The sequence below is a fragment of the Tursiops truncatus genome, chromosome 17 (assembly GCF_011762595.2).
Source record: "Tursiops truncatus isolate mTurTru1 chromosome 17, mTurTru1.mat.Y, whole genome shotgun sequence".
NCBI lineage: Eukaryota > Metazoa > Chordata > Mammalia > Artiodactyla > Delphinidae > Tursiops > Tursiops truncatus.
Genome location: NC_047050.1, coordinates 69,956,133 through 69,975,643, shown reverse-complemented (window position 1 = coordinate 69,975,643; position 19,511 = coordinate 69,956,133). Strand labels below are relative to the sequence as shown.

General features: G+C 40.1%; 2 protein-coding genes across 15 annotated transcripts in view; both read right to left on the bottom strand.

Annotated features, from left to right (window-relative positions):
- The window catches only part of TG (thyroglobulin), a 242,494-nt gene extending 239,966 nt beyond the window's left edge, over positions 1-2,528 (bottom strand). Inside the window, exons 1-2 of the mRNA XM_019931980.3 lie at positions 2,209-2,528; positions 1,108-1,216 (exon numbers count right to left, since the gene is read on the bottom strand). Coding sequence (XP_019787539.2) covers positions 1,108-1,216; positions 2,209-2,275 — 176 coding nt within the window. The 5' untranslated portion in view covers positions 2,276-2,528. The remainder of the gene's footprint in view (positions 1-1,107; positions 1,217-2,208) is intronic.
- Positions 2,529-8,506: 5,978 nt separating this feature from the next.
- PHF20L1 (PHD finger protein 20 like 1) overlaps positions 8,507-19,511 on the bottom strand; it is an 84,815-nt gene continuing 73,810 nt past the window's right edge. For 9 of the 14 annotated variants that reach the window (XM_033843292.2, XM_033843280.2, XM_033843283.2 and 6 more), the window contains 2 exons: positions 18,511-18,676; positions 8,507-16,663 (listed from right to left, as the gene is read on the bottom strand). In XM_033843292.2, the coding sequence (XP_033699183.1) occupies positions 16,521-16,663; positions 18,511-18,676 (309 nt within the window). In that variant the 3' untranslated portion in view covers positions 8,507-16,520. The remainder of the gene's footprint in view (positions 16,664-18,510; positions 18,677-19,511) is intronic. The other 5 variants (XM_033843282.2, XM_073794770.1, XM_073794771.1 and 2 more) reach the window with 1 other exon arrangement.

The window sequence follows — 19,511 nt, the reverse complement described above, 5'->3', positions numbered from 1 at the left end:
GTCCACGCTCCTGCCCCATGGAGGCTGCAGAGGGTAAAGGTGCCCCTTACGTGGACCAGAAGTGGGCAGACAGTGGCCTGGGTTATGGTTACTCAGGAAGCGCTCCATGGGTCTCCAAGGGGAAGTGATAGCTAAACTGAGGCGGAGGGGCGGACAGGTGTTATACCAGGGGCCTAAGAAGGTAAAAGGTGTTCCAGGTAAAGAGAACTTCGAATGCAAAACCTTCTGAGGAGGAGCAGGGCTGGCTTGAACCTGCACGTGGCCAGGAAAGAGACACGAGAACAGCTAGATACTGATTAAATAAGGCGGCAAAGGTGAACCATCCTCCTAACCCCTCTGCTCCAGAACTCCCAGAGCTCCAAGCAGGGACTGGCCTTTGCACTGGCCTTCGCTCTCGAGAGTAGGTAAGCGCTTCGTTAGGCACACAAAGCAAGCTTGTGAATAAAATGGAGCTGGGGTGGGGGGTGACGGATGTCTCAGGGATGTTTCCCAGAACACAGCCCTAGAGACGGAGTTCCCCTTGTTCAAACGTGGCTGGAACAGCGTGGGGAAAGTGAAACACATGCAAAGGGTTCCTGTGTGTTATCACTCCACTCTCCCGGGAGAGAGTCCCGGGCCCCAAGTTCTTGTGAGGGCAGCCAAAAACCCCTTTCAGAGAGGAGCCCAGTGGGGAGACAGCGTCATGCAGCCCAGAGGGCCGAACTCAGCACAGCTTGGAGGCAGCCACTGACCTGAGTTCAGAGGCCCCTGCTTCCCTCCACCTCTGACTCATCAAGAGGATGCAGGGAGGAGAAGAGGCACCAAAGCATCCGTCATGTGATCTCCCCACCCCGGCGCCCCTTATTAAAGTAAAGCTTTGGCAGGAAAGGAGGGGGCATCCTTGGTTCTGGCTGGAATGGAGCATGGGTTGGGGCACTCTGGGTCAGATGACTCAGTGTTGATTAGTCTGAGGATCTCAGTGGCAGGCACCCTCCAGGTGACAGTAGCCACATCTCACGTTCAAGGAGGAGAGTAAAGGGAGGGTGGGAAGGGTGGACGGGGGACAGGAACGAGATGTGCTTTAAGGCCTCCAAGGCCCCTGAGTCCACATGGCTGGAGTAGCCTTACTGGAAGCTGCCATCCTCAGCGCACTGGGGAACGTAGTCTGCTCCCTTCAGAAAGGCCGCCTCCCTCTGCTGCTCACACGGACGGAGAGGCTGGGCGTCCACCTGGTACTCTGCACAAAGGAAGTGATTCATCAGAGAGGAGTTGCTGGTCTGGATTCCAGTAAGAGAGACGGGCTCCCTAAAGGCACAGATGCTCTTCCGGGTTTTATTTCCAGCACCATCATCAAGTATGTTCTAACTTGCAATTTTGCAGCTACTCACACTTTTTCCAAGTATGACATTGGCTCCCGTAATCCCCTGGGAGGCATTATCTCCACCTTACCCATGTGGCCCTAAGACTTGGGCAGGGAATGTCCTCTGTTCAAGATCATACAGCTGGCAGGAGAAGGGTTCAAAGTGAACCCTTGGATTGCACGTTCCCCCAGCGAGCAGCTGGGTCAGGTCAGAACACCATAAAGGAGATGCTCTTGAATTTACCAAGGCACTCCCTGCGGACAGAGCACCTTCCTGGTCCCGCATGGAATACAAAATAACTCCCATGTGTCTTATTTTCCATGGAGAATGTGTGTAACATGCAGGAGCTTATGCCGAAATCAGTCACAACTGCTTACTTTCCCAGCGAGGAAGCAAGCTGAGACTTATCCGAAGTCACAGGCTAAGTGGCTGAGCCGCAGCTAGAACTTAGGTCTATTTCATGCCACCAGTAGATTTGTGTTTTTCACTACCTGCTATTTCTCAAATATCCCACACGGATAACCTAGTACTTGAGATCTCTAAGAGAATAAAAAAAAACAACAGCAATGCCAAAATTTGCCAACAGGGTGGGGTGGGGGAGAGCTAGAATCCGACGAGGAATATCTGGTTTCCCATCTCCTCTCCACAAATCACTGACTCCGTGACCTCAGACCATCCAGTTTCCCTCTCAAGACCCTCTGTCTCTTCATCTGAAAAGGGAAGAGCAAGTAACTGAACTCGGGACACTGTGAGGATTAAATGAGATCACAGAGGTTCCAAGGCCCTGGGGCAAATCCTGGCTAACAAGGGGCTGGCCTGAGAGCTCCCTCCTGACCCAACGCTCCATGGCCTCAGGCTCGGAACTCACCAAAGCTGTTGGCTGACACCAAGCAGGCTGAGCCCAGCAAACTGAAGACCGCCAGGGCCAGGGCCATTTTCCTGGGCCCTTCCAGGCACGAAGAGGTAGAAGCCGCTGCCTCCTTGGGCTCTGGCCAGGGAGCCTTTATAGAGCTGACGGGGGTGCCCCCAGCCCACCCGCCACTGGCGCTCAGTGAAGCAGCGCCGCCCTGTTTTCTCTGCTGGCCACGAGGAGGTCCTCCACCTGCGTCTGCTCCCTCTGAGGACACTCATGTGGCCAGTGGGCGATGAGAATCTTGTGCAGCTGTCGGGGAGGAGAACTGGGGGGCATGGCTTCAAAATTCATCTTCAGGGGTAAAGGCCAAAGCTCTGCGGCTTTCTGGGCAACGGGCTCAGGCCCACCATGAAGGAAAGGCAACCCCGCCTCCCTTCCCCCTCCTTCCTTCCTCCTTCCTTCCTCTCTCCCTCCCTCCCTTCCTTCTTTCCTTCCAACAATGTTTCTTTAGAGCCCAAAAGTGTAGCAGACAGTATTCTAGGCAATGAGGATATGGCAGAGGACAAAAAAGGCAGAACCATTAATACAGACTGTACGAATTTTAGTGAGAGAAGCCAGACACACGCACACACACATTCATATTCATATTTATCCTCCTCTCCCTTCTGTCCCAGGACTTCGGATGTCGCCAACCAAAAAAAGAGCAGGAACTGTGTCTTGCACATGAAGCCTGCACATCAGTGTGTTTTCTCCGTTTGCTTCTCCACCGGAAGGGGTAGGGGATGGAGGCTCCCTCCACAGGTGCTCAGAAGGAAGCGTGGGCAGGTCTTGAAGAGCACTTGGCCGTGGGGTCAGGGAGATAACTAACAACGAGACTTAGATTTCAGACAAAGGTGATTTGAGAAGGTGTGTTCGCATTTACTGGAAAATTAGAACTCCCCCCGTGTGGCCCCTTGCTATCCCCATTACACGGGGTAGTTCTACACATGCTATGGAGACCCTCTAACAATATAATAAGCGTAGCCTTCTGCAGCCCCTGCCATCTCTCCAGGTCCAGGTGTTCTAAAGCAGACGAGTTTTCTAAAACATTGAAATCACGGTTAGAGGTCTACCAGAAACCCCACTCACCATGCTTCCTACCACCCCCAACACGTATGCACGGACCTTGCACAGGTCAGCCTGTGTGCTGAGTCATTCTCGCTGGTCTGGCCTCCGGCAAGCAACAGAGTGGAGTCAATGAGGGTGAAAGCGTGCAGCCAGTGAGCCAGAGCCACATGGGCTTCCTTCAGAGTCAGCATGACGCATACCTGGAAGGAGAGGTGCTTCTCTCCACCCAAGCGATGGAGCGGTAAGCTTGGAGAGAACCACACCAAGACGCTGCCTCCTCACCATGAAAACCCCTTTCTCATGATGACTCAGCTCCTTGTCACTGCTCTCACCTGATTCCCCCTGAGCTGGGAGGACGTACAAGCTTTTGTGGTAACTCTGAGTGGCAGTGCCCTGGTCTGGTCTCCCCCAGTCTGCTCCTGGCTCAGGCCTCCATCACTCTGGCAGGCTCTTCACCACTGGTCCTGTCACCTCTCCCTCCCTCCTCGATCCTAATTCAATCACTTAGTCTTCTCGTTCATCTCCTTCATTCTTGAAGACTAGGGTGCTAGGTATAATAAGCACCTACTGGGGATTTGGGGGAAATGGAGAATAATTGGAATCCAGAGGAGGAAATTGCTTCAAAACAAACATCAGATGCCACTCTTTCTGGCCCACCATAGAGAACTGCTTACCAGCCATCTCTCCTAGAGCTCCGCTTGATGCCATGCTGCTGGGTCCCCTGCCACTGCCTTGGACAGCTACTCTCATCTCCCACATAACCAGTGACTCAAAGCCACATTCCTCTTTCTCCTTGGTTGCCAGAGCAATAATCAAAATTCCTGGAACTAGACTTCTGCTTCCAGAAGATGGAATAGACACATTTTTTCCCTATTGCTCCTGCTAAGTACATCTAAAACCCCTGGATATTATATGTAACACAAACAGAAGACACTAAAAGATGGATAGAAGAAGACAGCCATCAAGCAACCTCAGGACCAGAGGAACAATATGGTAGCAAGTTCCCTGAATGTTATTTTGCCTCATGTATCTCAGACTGGGTGTTAGAGAAGACAGCAACCAGAAATGCCAATAAGCACAGACCCCCAAAAAAGCCCCGAGAAAAGCTTTTCGAGCCAAAGGTCCAGGAAAGGGGAGCCTGGCAAGACAGAAAACTTTTAGACAATAATTGCTCTATTCCAGCAACCCTCACAGGAAAACACTGTGGCTCCACCCCAACCCATGCCAGCAAAAGCCAGCGGGGGAGACGTGGGAATTCCACCCTTGCCAAGTTAAGGAGGCTCTCCAGGCCCCCACCAGGGTGGTGACTGAAAGGCCATGTGAGAAGCCAGAATTTTTACCCCAGTTGGGCTGGAATGAGCCCCCTCTCTCTGTGGGGTCAGTAGAGACCACATGGGCAGCCTGAACTTCCACCCACTCCCAGCCAGCAACAGTAAGGATGCCAAACCTCCCAGCTAGGGTTGCATCAGCATTGACCGACAGGGGAGCCTAAACTCCCACACCCAACCAACTGATATCTGTCAGGGGGCAATGGAGATGGAGCAAGAATTTGGACATCTATCCTTACGAACAGCAATGAGGTGGTGTCCCTTTTCTCCCACCTCAGTGATATCAAGAGTTCTACTAAAACAGAAGATTTAATAAGATCTAGATTTTCTTAACACACACCCGAACTGTCCAGGTTTTAACCAAAAATCACTCATCCTACCAAGAATCAGGAAAATATCAACTAGAATGAGAAATGACAGTCAGCAAATGCCAATACCAAGATGATACAGATATTAAAATTATTTTAAAAGAATTTTAAAGCAGTCATCATAAAAATGCTTCAACGAACAATCATGAACATACTCAAAACAAGTGAAACTATAGACAGTTTCAGTAAAGGCATAGTCACGAACAAAGAAACAGAAGATGTAAAAAAGAACCATATGGAAATTTTAGAGCTAAAAAATAAAATAACCAAAATTTAAAAACTTTATATACGGGTTAAACAATAAAGTAGAAGGAACAGAGCAAAGAATTCATGAACTTGAAGACAGAACAATAAAAATGACCCAACCTGAACAACTAGACAGAAATGTATCAAGGACACAGAAGAACTCAACAGCACCATCAACCAGAGGATCTAATCAACATTCACAGAACACTCCACCCCACGAGAGCAGAATACACATTCTTCGCAACACCCGTGGGGCATATACTAAGATCATATCCTGGGTCATAAAACAAATCTCAACAAATATGAAAGATTTGATGTCATACTCTGACTACAATGGAAATGAACTAGAAATCAATGCCAGAAAGACAACAGTTCTTTGAACAAAATTTTCAAACAACTAAACATCAGACTTGTAAATAATCCATGGGTCAAAGAAGAAGTCTCAAGGGAAATTTAAAAATATATTGAAGTGAATGAAAATGTAAACACAACACATCAAAATTTGTGGGACACAGTTAAAGCAGTACTGAGAGGGAAATTTATAGCACAATGTTTACATCAGAAAAAAAGGAAAGTTACCTGCCAAACTGGTAACTAACAACATCCATGGAAAAGTAAGGGGTGGAATAAGAGACCAAGAGCACTTAGGGGAAAATCCCTTCTCATGGACTGAAAACCAAGAACAAGGCAGGGCATTTACCTTCTAACAATTCTCTAACATACTCCTCCATCCATAAATCCAATAGTCTTAACCATTAAAAGCAGAATGGTTAAGTCTTGGAGAGGAAAAGATCATCCATCAGAGTAGTCCTACTCCCACCTCAATGAGATCCTACCAAGAGTACCAATGGCATGGCCATCAAGCTACTTGATCTCTCCATGCCCCAATTTTTCCATCTACGAAGTTGTAATGTTATTAGTGCCCAAACTCATAGGATGATGTGATTACTAAATACATAAATATAAGATGCATAGTGCAGGGCCTGGCACACAATAAGCACTCAATGTTCTTTTTCTTGTAAAACTGAGAAATTTCCAGTGGTGGGAGCACCAGACATCAGTCAACATACTTAAAATCTCAACTTCTATCTCCTCTTTAAGCCCAATGTGCTGCACTGAAGGCAGGTGTTTATCTGGCAATACCTCATCCACCAGCTTGGGTGGGCAGTCATTCACAGCCTTGTCCCACGCTGACTGCCGTCCTGGAATTTTGCCACCCTCTTAAACCTTAGCCTTGGCAATGTTTCCTCCTCATCACCATTTTTTTCAGCTGTAGAATCATTCTCAGTTCATTGAAGCTTTTGAAGTCCATGGCACCATGGAACTGGTGGGACCATGTCAACTGAAAGAAAAATGCCCAATGTAAGAGTTGTGAGTTTTTTTTATTCAGGAATCTTGCTGAGGACTGTAGCCTGGGAGATGGCCTTTTAGTAGTTCTGAAGATGTAGGGGAGAAACCAGCTTCTAAATGCTTTTTGCCTAGGGAATACATGTAGGCAGGCATACATCTTGATAAAAGACTACTGCTAGTCACAAAGAACAGATACCTTGAGTTAATAATTTAGTGCTTTTCTATGTACAGGAAGATGCAAGAATCTGGGTTCATTAAAATTCTTCCTGAGATATACATCTAACTACCTTATCTAAGGGGCCTGTTTTCCCAAAGCAGAGTGCCTCATTCTGTTCTTCATCCTGAGTTCCTCACAGGGTGCATAGTGAGTCATTGACTGCAGTGCCTGACAACTTAATCCTCGTAGAACTGGGTGATGAGCAACACTCTTTGTTCTTCTTTGTTTGCAGCCAGAAGGCTGATGCTCCTGAATCACTGCTCCTCCTCACTTTCAACTCTTCAGGTCTTGAGCAGTATGTGTTTTGCTGTATTATTTTCTGCAACAGAGGAATATGATGCTGACATTTTAATTTCCATGGTGGCTCTCCTTTTGCTTTCAGGAAAGCTCAGCCTATTTTCTAACGCTTTAAATAGCTTCTTAAGTCACGCACTTCTCTTCTCTGGTTCATTTTGACTGGTATTGTTCGCTGGATTTGAGTTTCTCTTTCCCCTTTTCCTTATGGAAAATACATATATTTAACATCTATGTCTCATGTATGTCTCTAGGTTTTGTCCTTTTGGGTCTCTCAAGTTGGAAGAGATAAAAATCATGAAGCTCAGGGACTGGCAGAGCATCAGTTATTCAGCCCAATCTTGTCTGCTGCCATTTCCTCTGCTGTCACAGTCAAGGCATTCTGCCGTCCAAACACGGATGCTGTCTTGTTCTGCCAGGCTTCCCTTCAATGGGTTTCTTATCTGTGTGCCTTAACTTCAGAGTCAACATTTGATAAATTTCTCAGGCATGTTCCTCAGGGCATAAGTACTATCTGTATTTCTACCTCTGCACGAAGGTGGCTGCCTCACCTTGAAACTCACTGAAATTACTTGGAGTATTCTGTGCTGATCTTCCTGGTCCAATCTTCTCACATCTGTCTAGATTTTCTGTAAGCATCCCACACAATGGCCCATTCAAGGTGTTGGAGAGAAGACATTTTCCTTTACTCTTCTAGGTTCTTCTCGCTAGTCCAAGAATTAAGTCAACATGAGACAAATTAACAGGGGAAAATCAAAAGTTTAATAACGTACACATGGGAGAGACCCACAAGAACTGAATAATGTGCCCAAATGGCCTAAATCCTCACCTTAAATACTATCTTCAGCTACAGACAAACAAGGATATTAGGGGTAGCGATCTGGGACTTCAAAGGGGAGGAAAGCAATTGGCATGGAGATGGAAAAGCAAATATTTGGTAAACAAATGCTTGCTGGGCCAAGCAGAGACAATGAGACCCAGAGTGGACTCTCATCTCCAGGCCCTGCTGAGCTCCCCCACCCCACTCAGCCCATATTCTTTGCAGAGATCTCCAGTGACAGCTCTGTTCTGGAACAAGCCCTGTATCTAAATTCTCTTAGGCAGTTACAAGGAAGCTCAAAGTTTCTTCCTGAGTCTTTTGGGCCTTGATTGTTTTCAGCTCAAAATAACCCACATTGCCGAAGAGACATCTGGGGGTGGCAAATTTTGCTCCCCTATAAAGGGATGGTTCCCCCTCACTCTTACTGTGAGCCCTCCATTTGTGGCTTTAAGTTGGAGCTTCTCAATAGTCTCCTGATCTCCTTACATTTCATTTACCTATAAGGCCTCCTTAGTTTCCTCCCTAGAAAATATTTGGAAATATGCAAAAATTCTAGGATTAATAAGTCAGTTTGACAATGTCATAGGATACAAGATATAAAAAAATCAATTTTATTTATATTCTAGTAATTAAACATCTGAAAACAAAATTGAGAAAACAGTTCCATTTACCATATCATCAAAAAGAAGAAAATACTTAGATATAAACTTAACAAGTGCAAAATCTGAACACTGAAAACTACAAAATTTTGCTGAAAAAAAATACAGAAATCCTAAACACATGGAGAAACACAGCATGCTCTTGGATCAAAAGACTCAATAGTGTTAGAATGGTAACTGATCTGTAGATTCTGTGCAGTTCCTGTCAAAATTCCAGCAGGTTTTTAAAAGAAGGTAACAAATCTGATCCTAAAACTTTTATAGAAATGCAAAAAAACCAAAGTTGGCAAAAACAGGTAAGAAAGAACATAATTAAAGGAATTACACCATCCAATTGATTCCAAACCTTACTCTTAAGCTACAGTAATCAAGATAGTGTGACATTTGCATAAGGACATATAGATCAATGGGAAGAGTATGGAAATAAACCTACATAATTATGGTCAATTGATTTTTGACAAAGGGACCTAGGTAATTCAAAGGGAAAATAATATTTTTAACAAAAGGCACTGGAGCAATTGGATATCTACTTGCAAATTAAAAGGATGGATCACTTCACACCTATTAAAATGGTTAACATCCAAAACATTGGCAAACACCAAATAAACACTGGCAAGGAAGGATGTGGAACAACAAGAACTCTCCTTCATTCAACTGATCGTATTTTTTTAGGTTGATTTCTAGATTCCCTGTTCTGTACTATCAATCTACATCTCTATCTTTATGCTACTTCTATACTGTCTTGGCTACTATAGCTTATTAAGCCACCAAATCAGAAATTATATGTCCCTCAACTTTAGTTCTTCCTTTTCAAAATTGTTCAGGGCATTCTAGGTCCTTTACATTTCCATATAAAATTTAGAATCAGTTCACTAATTTCTATTTCAAAAAGTCTGCTGGGATTTTACTCGGGATTGCATTATATCTATCAATCCATTTTGGGAGAACTGACAAATGTTAACAGTACTGTGTCTTCCAATCCATGTTCTTAGTGTATCTTTCTATTCATTTATCTCGTCTTTATTCTAGGCATTGTTTTGTAGTTTTCTCTGTACAGGTTCTGCATGTTTTCAGATTTACTGTTAAGTATTTTTTTTTATGCTATTGAAAATGGCATTTAAAAAATTCTAACTTCCAATATCTCCTTGCTAATGTACAGAAACATTAGTTCTAGTGGCATTTTGATAGGCTCCTTAGACTTTTCCAGGTACACAGCATGTCACCTGCAAATGTTTCTTCTTCCTTTCCAAGTGCTATGCCTTTTATTTTTCCTCCTTTATTGTCCAGTGCCATATTGCACTAGCAGGACCTCCAGATTGATGTTGGATAATAATGGTGATAGTGGATATTCTGGACTTGTTCCTTATTTTAGAGAAAAGTATTCATTTACCATTATGAGGTTTAAGTTTCTTGATAGATGCCCTCTATTGTTATGCAAATTCTTTTCTATTCCTTTTCTGGTAGTTTTTAATCTTGAATGGATGCTGAAATTTATGAAAACCTTTATCTTAATTTAGTGAGATTAACATAATTTCATTATTTTACTGACACTAAACCAACTTTGTATTGGTTTCCTTGTATTGGTATTCCTGTGGAATACCCAACTTGATCTTGATATATTATCCTTATTGTATATGACTGGGTTCACATTGCTAATATTTTGTGGGGACTGTGTCTATGTTCAAAAGGGATATGTATTAGTCTGTAATTTCCTTTCCTTGCAGTGTTTTTTTCTGGTTCTGGAATGAGGTCAAAGTTGGTCTTGAAACAAGTGTTCCTTTCTTCTCTATTTTCTGTCAGTGCTTGTGTAAAATCAAGTTTTCTTCCTTAAATGTTTGATAGAAGTCACATTTAAGCCTGGAGTTTTTTGGTTTTTTTTTTAAAGAAGGGATTGGGTCCTTTTTTTTTTTTTAATTTGTTTATTTTTAGCTGCATTGGGTCTTCGTTGCTAGGCACGGGCTTTTTCTAGTTGCAGCGAGCAGGAGCTACTCTTCATTGCAGTGCGTGGGCTTCTCACTGCAGTGGCTTCTCTTGTTGCGGAGCATGGACTCTAGGCGCATGGGTTTCAGTAGCTGTGGCAAGCAGGCTCAGTAGTTGTGGCTTGCAGGCTATAGAGCACAAGGCCTGGAGTTCTGAGGGAACATTTTCAATTTCAAATTCAATTTATTTAATTTCTTGAGTCAGTTTTGCTAACTTGTATCTTTTGAGGAATTTCTCTGTTTCATGTAAACTATTAAACTTATTGGCACTGGTTTTTCATAATACCCTTTAAAAAAAACTGTATGTTTTAATGTTCCCGCTTCCATTCTAATTTCCGATCAGTCTATGTAGGAGTTAACCAATTTTATCGTTCTGTGCAAAGAATCAGCTTTTTCATTTATATTGATGCTTCCCTACTATTCGTCCATTTAGTATTTCATTGATTTCAGCACATTTCTTTCTTTTTCCATTTATTTTGGTTTTAATTTGTTTGTTTTTCTAGTTTTTTTTAATCTTAAACCAGTGATTTTGTACCTTTTGTATTTAAAATGTCTATTTTTTTAATTGAGGTATAATTGACATTAGTTTCAGGTGTACAATAAGATTCAATATTTGTATATATTGCAAAATGACAAGTCTAGTTAAAATCTGTACCTTGCTTTTTATTATAAGCATTTGAAACTGTAAATTTCCCTCTAATATTGAGCTGCATCCCACAAATTTTAACATGATGTATTTTCATTTTCATTCAATTAAAAATATTTTCTAATTTTACTTGTAACTTTTTTGAGTCATGGATTGTTTTACAAGTATGTGATAATTTCCAAACACTTTGGGGTTTTTTCAGTTATCTAATACTGATTTCCAGTTTAATTCCATTATTGTTGGAGAACATTTTATGCATTTCAATTTTAAATGAGTTGAGAGCTGTTTTATAGTCTAGTATGTAGTCCATCTTTTTGAGTGTTCCATGTGTATTAAAGAGGAAATTTGTATTCTCACGTTGTTGGGTGGAACATTCTATCAATGTCAATTAGGTCAAGTTGAGTGTTCATCTTTGTTCAAGTCTTCTATCCTGATTTTCTGTCTACTTGTTCTATCAATTAGTGTTAAAGGAGGGCTAAAATCTTCAACTATAATTGCAGATTTTTCTATTTTCTATTCAGCGATATTAGTGTTTGCTTCATGTATTTTGATACTCTATTAAGAAGCCTATAAATACGTTTTAAAAATGCAATTTACTTTTCTGTGTGTATGTGGACAAAAGTACAAGAGGATGACAAAGGCCTGTAAGTATAAAAGAAGATAACATTCTATCAGGAAGCAAACTGGAAAGGCAGAAAACAGAATATAAAATTTGTAAAGTTTTCAAATGTTAAAGAAGAGCTTGCTCATGTATTTTTAAAATAGATGTTGGTAAGTAGCAAAATTGTATCGATTCTATTGTATACATTTTAAAATGATAACAGGTTGATTTTAATAGGCCAATATTTATAAATTAGAAATCACACTCTTTGCAACTGTTTACATTTATGATGAACAATTTCAAATGGCAGAATCAAAGCCCCACTGCCCATAGCACTGTTCTCAATTGTGCATATTTACCTTGGCTTTTTCCTCCCCTTCCCTACTTTTCCCCCTTCCTCACTCCAACTTCCTTAGATGACTCACTCCAACTTCCTCTTAAATAAACAAAATACACTTAAGTCTTGTCTCCAGATCTCCAGGTACCAGAAATGAATTACAATTTTTCAAAATTCCTACAGAGAGGTCACAGTCAAAAAACATTCAAAGACCACCACTTTAATTAACATATATATTCTATGTCCCCCAAACCTCTCCACCTACATACAAGTCTAGTTATCTTTCCTTTCTTTTGCCTCTGTGGTTCCTTATACTCTTTGCTATCACCTATCTCGTTGAAAAAAAATTTTTTTAATGTTTCCGTTAGCCTGTAGACTGTGGTTCCATTAACATTAACTCCATAACCAACTATATGACTTAATGGCTGGCACACAGATGGCATTCAATGTGTCCCCTATATTTAATTTTCAACTTTGTAATTTAAATACTTTATTTGCTTCATTTAACTCGCAAAACCAGGTTCTAGCCTAAGTATTCTTCCCATTTTATACATAAGAAAACCAAAGCTCAGAGAGATCACTGCTGGTAAACCGCCAGAGTGAAAATCTGAGGAGAGAATTGCAAAGCTCACGCCTGCTCCACTACAGGAAATATATGATTCACTGACGTGGTTCCTGCACGTCAGTACAACGCAGGATACTATAAGAGGCCTTCAACAATGGACTGCTTCTCTTAGGAAGAGAAATTGAAACCTGAAGAACTGCCTGCATTTATAGAGACACAACAAACAAAGAAGAATTTTCCAGAAGAGGAAAATAATATGAAGGCAAGAGATGGAAACAAGCATAGTCTATCTAAACAGTGAGGCTATATTTAAATGGATTTGAGAATCGGTTAGGTAAAATACAAAAGATCCAGATTATACACACCTGACTTGGTTTGAAATAGGGAGTCACTAATGATATCAGAAAACACAAATGACAAGAATAGGTGAAACACACCTGCTAGGAAAAGAACATGAGTTTAAACAGCACGGGGTTTGCGTCTTGAACCTGTCACTAATATGTGACAAGTCTCTAAATGTTTCTAAACCTCAGCTTCCCCATCTTAAAAATGATCCTGTCTTATCTTTCCACAAAAGAACGAAATTAGATGCTGCAGGTAACATGTACAATACCTGGCACAGAGCAGTCACTCAATGTTAATCCCCTAACTTGACAGTGACCATTTTGATGAATCAGAATGAAGAGAAAATTAAAATTTCTTAAGCCCACAGTAATACCTCCATGACATGATTTTGTAAAAGACGGTGTACTACTGGTGGGATTGAGAAGGAAGAAGATGACACCATCCATTTTAAGGAACCAGCACATCTAGTGAAGGAATGGATAAGGGGGAGGGACTGCAAGTTTCAAGCCGGGGCTGAGGGTGGTGATATTAAAGCAGAGAGAGTGAAACTGGCAGGAGACCCAGTTGGCTGGAGGGGAAATGGGCTCCTTCATTTTGAACACACAGAATATGAACACCTGAGAGGACGTCAGTGGAAATAAGGTGAGTGTCAGGAAAAAGGATTTTACCTGAAATTATGAGAATAATCAATTTCCTTTAAGGAAAGTGTGCATTACTCTTAAGTTTGAAAATAATAAGTCAGTAGAAACACACAGGAGTATGAAGAAGTACAAATTATACTTATCAGTACCATACTAAGAAGGATCCTTCCCCACCAATGTCAGTCTATTCTGTCTGGGTAGCAATGAAAAGTTATCTTTTCAAGAAACACCCTCTCTAGTTTATTGCTTATATTTAAATATATATACTCACATTTTTTAAGTAAGACTAAGTGGAAAGAAAACTCATCTGAAACCTCACACAATGGACTTACTTCTCAAAAATGAATTCACTTTCCTAAATAAGGAATGACTCGGCCTGCTAGTTGCTAAAAGGCTTCAACCAATTGTTGATATACTCTATATTAAGTGGGTATGTGCATACAAGTAATTTGATACAGATTTACTTTAAAAATATGAAGTAAAAATTCAGACTCCCAATTCATATGCATAAAAGCAGAGCAAAAATTCAATATTCTAATTATTAGTTGAACTTCTAGTTTGCTGGCTGCTAACAAATAAAGTGATCTAATTTTAAGATACTCCAAGAACAAATGCACATTAACTTAACTGTGGTCATCAGGGATTAAGAATATGAGTGCCACTGGGTACAAAGGGTCCTCTGTGCATGTGACAAGAATCTAGGCAACACCGCTATTCACAGCCTGTTAAGGATGCTACTTGCTCCATTCTGAAAAAAAAGATATAAATTAAATGTCTAGAATTTAACCATAATAGGGAAAAGATTAGAGCCATTATTTTAAAACACAAATGAAAGGCAAAGTATCAAACTTGAAATAGAGACATTAGCAAATTTACTCCACACATGAAATATAGGCACTATTATTTTTACTTTAATATGCAAATTTAATAACTACCTCATATCCCTCTACCAAAGCTTTTCATTTCTCAGTAAGATTTTTGACAAAGTTAATGTATCATAAGTAATACATAGGGCTGTATTTTATGTCTGTGATCTTTGGCACATTTGTCAAGTTGGAGAATGTCAAAAGGCAATAAAAATGTCTAATGACTGTTTTGCACATTCTTTTAATCATCTTTACATCAAAATATAAGGCTGCAAAAAGGCAAGCTGAAATTTTATGATATGTGGAATTGTTTTAATAAAGAGTTTTACATACAGTACCTTACATATAGAACAGTGTGTTTGCAAATTTAAATAATATCTGAATGTACAGTGGCATGTATTCTTATCAAAGATAAATTCAAGTTTACTGTCCATCAGTTCTAAAATGCATTTATACAGATTGCTAGAACTGATCAACAGAACGAGGCATAAAATATTCAAGTGTTATATGTCATCAAATAGCCTCCTAACAGTCTTTTTTCCTCTTTTTAAAAAAGTTTCAAAACCTGTACATACATTTTTAATTTTTAAAAACAGTCTGTTAAAAGGTAACATTTCATGTTAACCACCAGTTCTTATAGTCTATAGTAATAAAACTAGATATGTGTAGATATAAATATGTGTAGATTATGTACATATGTACGTTGAGTGTTTGTTTCAAACAAGCACACACACTTAACGCATACCTGCACGCAGAGCACTGGGGGCAGCACACAACTCACAAGAGCACTGGCAGACGGGAGGGCCTGGGCTCGAAATCCAGCAAGAGCTGACACAGCAACTGAGTTGCCTTTGGTTTCAGAAATCTGTCCATTTGTGATCAAAGCTAAGAGTTTTGAGTGCGTATGTATTTTTTAAAAATAAAATTCATCTTCAGAAATGAAGCTTTTCCAGTATTCCACTACCAGCAGTTAAAAATCCACAGCCACAAATTATTTTGATATTTTTGTCACTCCTCATCCCAGCTGAGGTTATTTACAACTTCTTTTTTTCTGAAGGCAAATACCAAGCATACTCAGGATCAAACTGTACGTTGAAACCTGAATACTGAAATTTGACCATATATATTCTCTATATAGTATATGTGATATATGCGTTTCTGATGGGCTGATGGCATTATGTAAGACTTGGGTGAGAGAACTCCCACAGGATTTAAAATTCTCTTTCCAGCAGTATCATCATCATTTGGCACACTGACCCTTCTGCGAGCCATTCTGTGTTTTACAGTGAGCTTAATGCCAGCAATAAACTCCAATTATTTTGTTGTTTGTTTTTACAATATATTCATAATGAAGTAAGAATTCCACAACTGTTTTCCTCAGAAGTGAGACTTCTACTGTCAGTTTTCTGATTAAGGACATTCATCACCTAAGAAACAGCTCATGATCCTATAAAAGTTTCAATACTCTAAACTTCGGTGCAGGTAGATCAACTGCAGAGAAGACAGTTCTTACAACAAGCTTATAGAACTCTCCAGAATTTAAATTTCCTCTACAATTTTGGTTTGGGCCAAATGTTGGTTTATAAACATAGATCTTTCTACTAAAAACTATGTAATACACCATATTTCTTTCTACAGGTATCTCGAGCTTCATGTTAGCAACTATTCAAAAATCCTGCCAATCTGATTCCCTCAGCACAGATTATGTTCTACCTCCACTGATCCTTGGCATATGACACATCATCATTTGTATCTAGCTCATAAATTTTTTTAATATTAGCTTCCTTAATAAAGTTGTTCTTCATTTTCCTTTCCAAGGTGCCATCCTATTGATGTCACAAATCAGTAAATGACCAAACATCACTAAGCTTTTTAACTATCCACTTAGCAGCCGTGTGGATAATAAAAATTAGTCGACTGAACAGAGCCACATTCTTTGCATTAGGTGTTCACTGCTGTCATACAGAGCAGAGAGTTGCTATTTGTTGTACTTTGCCCATGTCCATTAGGAGCTGTTTGATGTGGCGTTTAAGTTGGGGCAGCCTCGTGAGAGGATCAGGTGGCTCCAACTCCCCTGTGAAATCAAGCCAGCTTTCCAGAACTAAAAGAGAGAAGAGAAGAACAAACACATTTAAACGGCAACTGGAAACACAGTCAAAAAATGGTATAATTAGAAGGCTGAAAAAGTGATGGAGAAAGAGTTCACTTCCCTTTCACTAGAAAGCCAATCTACAGAAGTCACTTCTGAGCAGTTAAGCATCCTCTACGCCTCATCCCACAAGAGTTCTAGCCCCTCTCAGTAATCTTTATCTGTTGTTCTACCTGTCGTCATTTTAGGTAATTTTTCCTTTTAAAGATAAAAAGTAACTGCATTTTGAGTGTCTCCTTTACTCTCTTCTGGAACAGGAAACAACATTCCCTGTTCCTGCTCAAGCTTTCTATTAATTTAGGCTTAAATCATCTCCATTTTAAATGAAACTTAGCTACTCTAACCATTTTTTTAAATCTAGAAGTTCTTTTTAACAAAGGAAAGGAGGTAGAAATTTCTTAGTGTCCTTTCATTCCCACTATTTTATCAGTACTTTAAAAAAAAAAGAAGCATATTAGAAGTTCAGGCAGAATGCAATTAATTACATTCTATACTTTTTATTAATAATAATAGGGGATAGCATCAAGTTGCATTTTCTTCTTCTTCAAAAATCTACTTAAGGGCTTCCCTGGTGGCACAGTGGTTAAGAATCCGCCTGCCAATACAGGAGACACGGGTTCGAGCCCTGGTACAGGAAGATCCCACATGCCGCAGAGCAACTAAGCCCATGCACCACAACTACTGAGCCCACGAGCCACAACTACTGAAGCGCGCCTAGAGCCCATGCTCCGCAACAAGAGAAGCCACCGCAATGAGAAGCCTGCGCACCACAACAAAGAGCAGCCCCCACTCCCCTCAACTAGAGAAAGCCCGCGTGCAGCAACGAAGACCCAACGCAGCCAAAATAAATAAATAAAATAAATTTATATATTAAAAAAATCTACTTAAAACTAACTAAACTAACTCTACAACTGGCTTATAACCAAACAGAAGATGCTTCTGAAATGGGTTTCCATTTCTTCTTTTCACAGGGAAAAACGAAGCAGTAGAAACTCTAACTTACCGGGGGATGAAAGTAGCACATACTTTCGCAAATAAAAAAAGGGGTGGGGGTGGGCAGGAGATACAATCTATGAGGTTAAAAAAATGCAGTCAAAAAGCATAGGAAAACACTAGATTAGGAATTGAGTAATCTAAAGTACTCTATTTTCTCAACTATAAAATGGGGATAACATTTTTCCTGTCCACTCCTTAGGGCTCCGGTGCAATAAAATTTTTAAATATAAAAGAAAACATTTGAAAATGTGTATGCAAACTTAAGCTTTATCTACTTAAACTTGCAGGACTTCTTTGTTATTAATTTCACTTAACAAACACTGTCCAAAGTGAAAACAAAATGTTTTCCCCCACATTTCAAATATGCTTAAAGTCCTTATGCTGACTTCCAAAAAAAAACACAGTTCAATGAAAATATTCACTGAATATTATTTATTGAATAATAATTTATTGAATAATATTATTCAGTGAATAATAATATTATTGTTTTCCATTAAATAATAAATATTCCATATGGTATATACTGAGCCTGGCAGGTAGGCAATATTTAATAAATATCCATCTTAAAAAACAAAATCCCTAAAATATCCAGTCATATTGTCTTGAGACTAAAAGACCCTAAATGCCAGATGTGTTAAATACAATGTAAAGGGAGCAGCAAAGCTCCATCAGCCTGGACAGCATCTGTAGTTTTTGTCCCATAATTTTAAAAACTTCAAATAACTTCAATTAAATTATTCAAAAGTACAATAAACACACTTTACAGACTACAGCAATTGTATTTCAATTCTTTCTTAAATTACCATCAACTTCTTTTTCTATCAGGTCCATCCTGCTGGTGACTTCATTCTGCACATTCTCTATGTGTGTAAGGAGATTGAGTTGCCACTGAAGATGTGAGTCTCCCGGGTCTTCAGTGCCCTTTTTATCATTATAAACAAATACTGTATTCCTTTCAGCTGAATTCTTCTCCAAAGAGCCAACAGAAAAAACAAAGAATTGGATGAAATGTAATGTCATAAAGGGAAAGATGCATTAAAAACATCACTACCCACAATGATAGGTAAAATCCAACCTGACTCCCAGAATATTCGTAAAGGAAGTACTAGCACATAACTAAATTACATCTGATGGTCCTGAAAAGCAGACATGCCTGCTATGTCTCTTCACAATGCCTAGCAGAGTGCTACACAGGGTAGAAGGCCTTCAATAAAACCTGCTGAAAAAATGAAGGAGCTAATTATATTCTGTAACTAGAAAGCCCAGCTAATTTAGACTGACCCCTTCCTCAGTTAATCTAAGCCGTGTCACAAGTGGAGTGAAGGCAAAAAGCAATGATGGAAAAAAATTAAGATAGTTGGCAAAGGCTAGTATAAAGCATAATTAACTGCAGACTGGACTTTATTATTGCAGCTAAATCAATGAGGTGAGGGGAAGAGAAAAATCCCTTAAAAACTTAAAAAGTGCAGACTGCTTAACACACACACAAAATCTGACCTCAGTTTCACCAGCGATAACTCATTTCATAAGAGGGATATTAATTTGACAAAATAATTTACCACGAAATTTTGGGTACCATAAGCTTTTCAAATTCAGTTAAGTATTTATTTATAGAACTTACTTGATAAAAGAGGCCAGAAAAATAAAGAACTAATTTTAAAGCAGTATTGCTAATTGAAAAATCAATTAAAAATGAAGGCATGACATCTCTAAGTTGTGAACAAGAAATAAGTTTACAAATATTCAATGTACACAGAGCTATAAGAATTCAACTTAGTGCATAATGTGATTGATATGCATATAC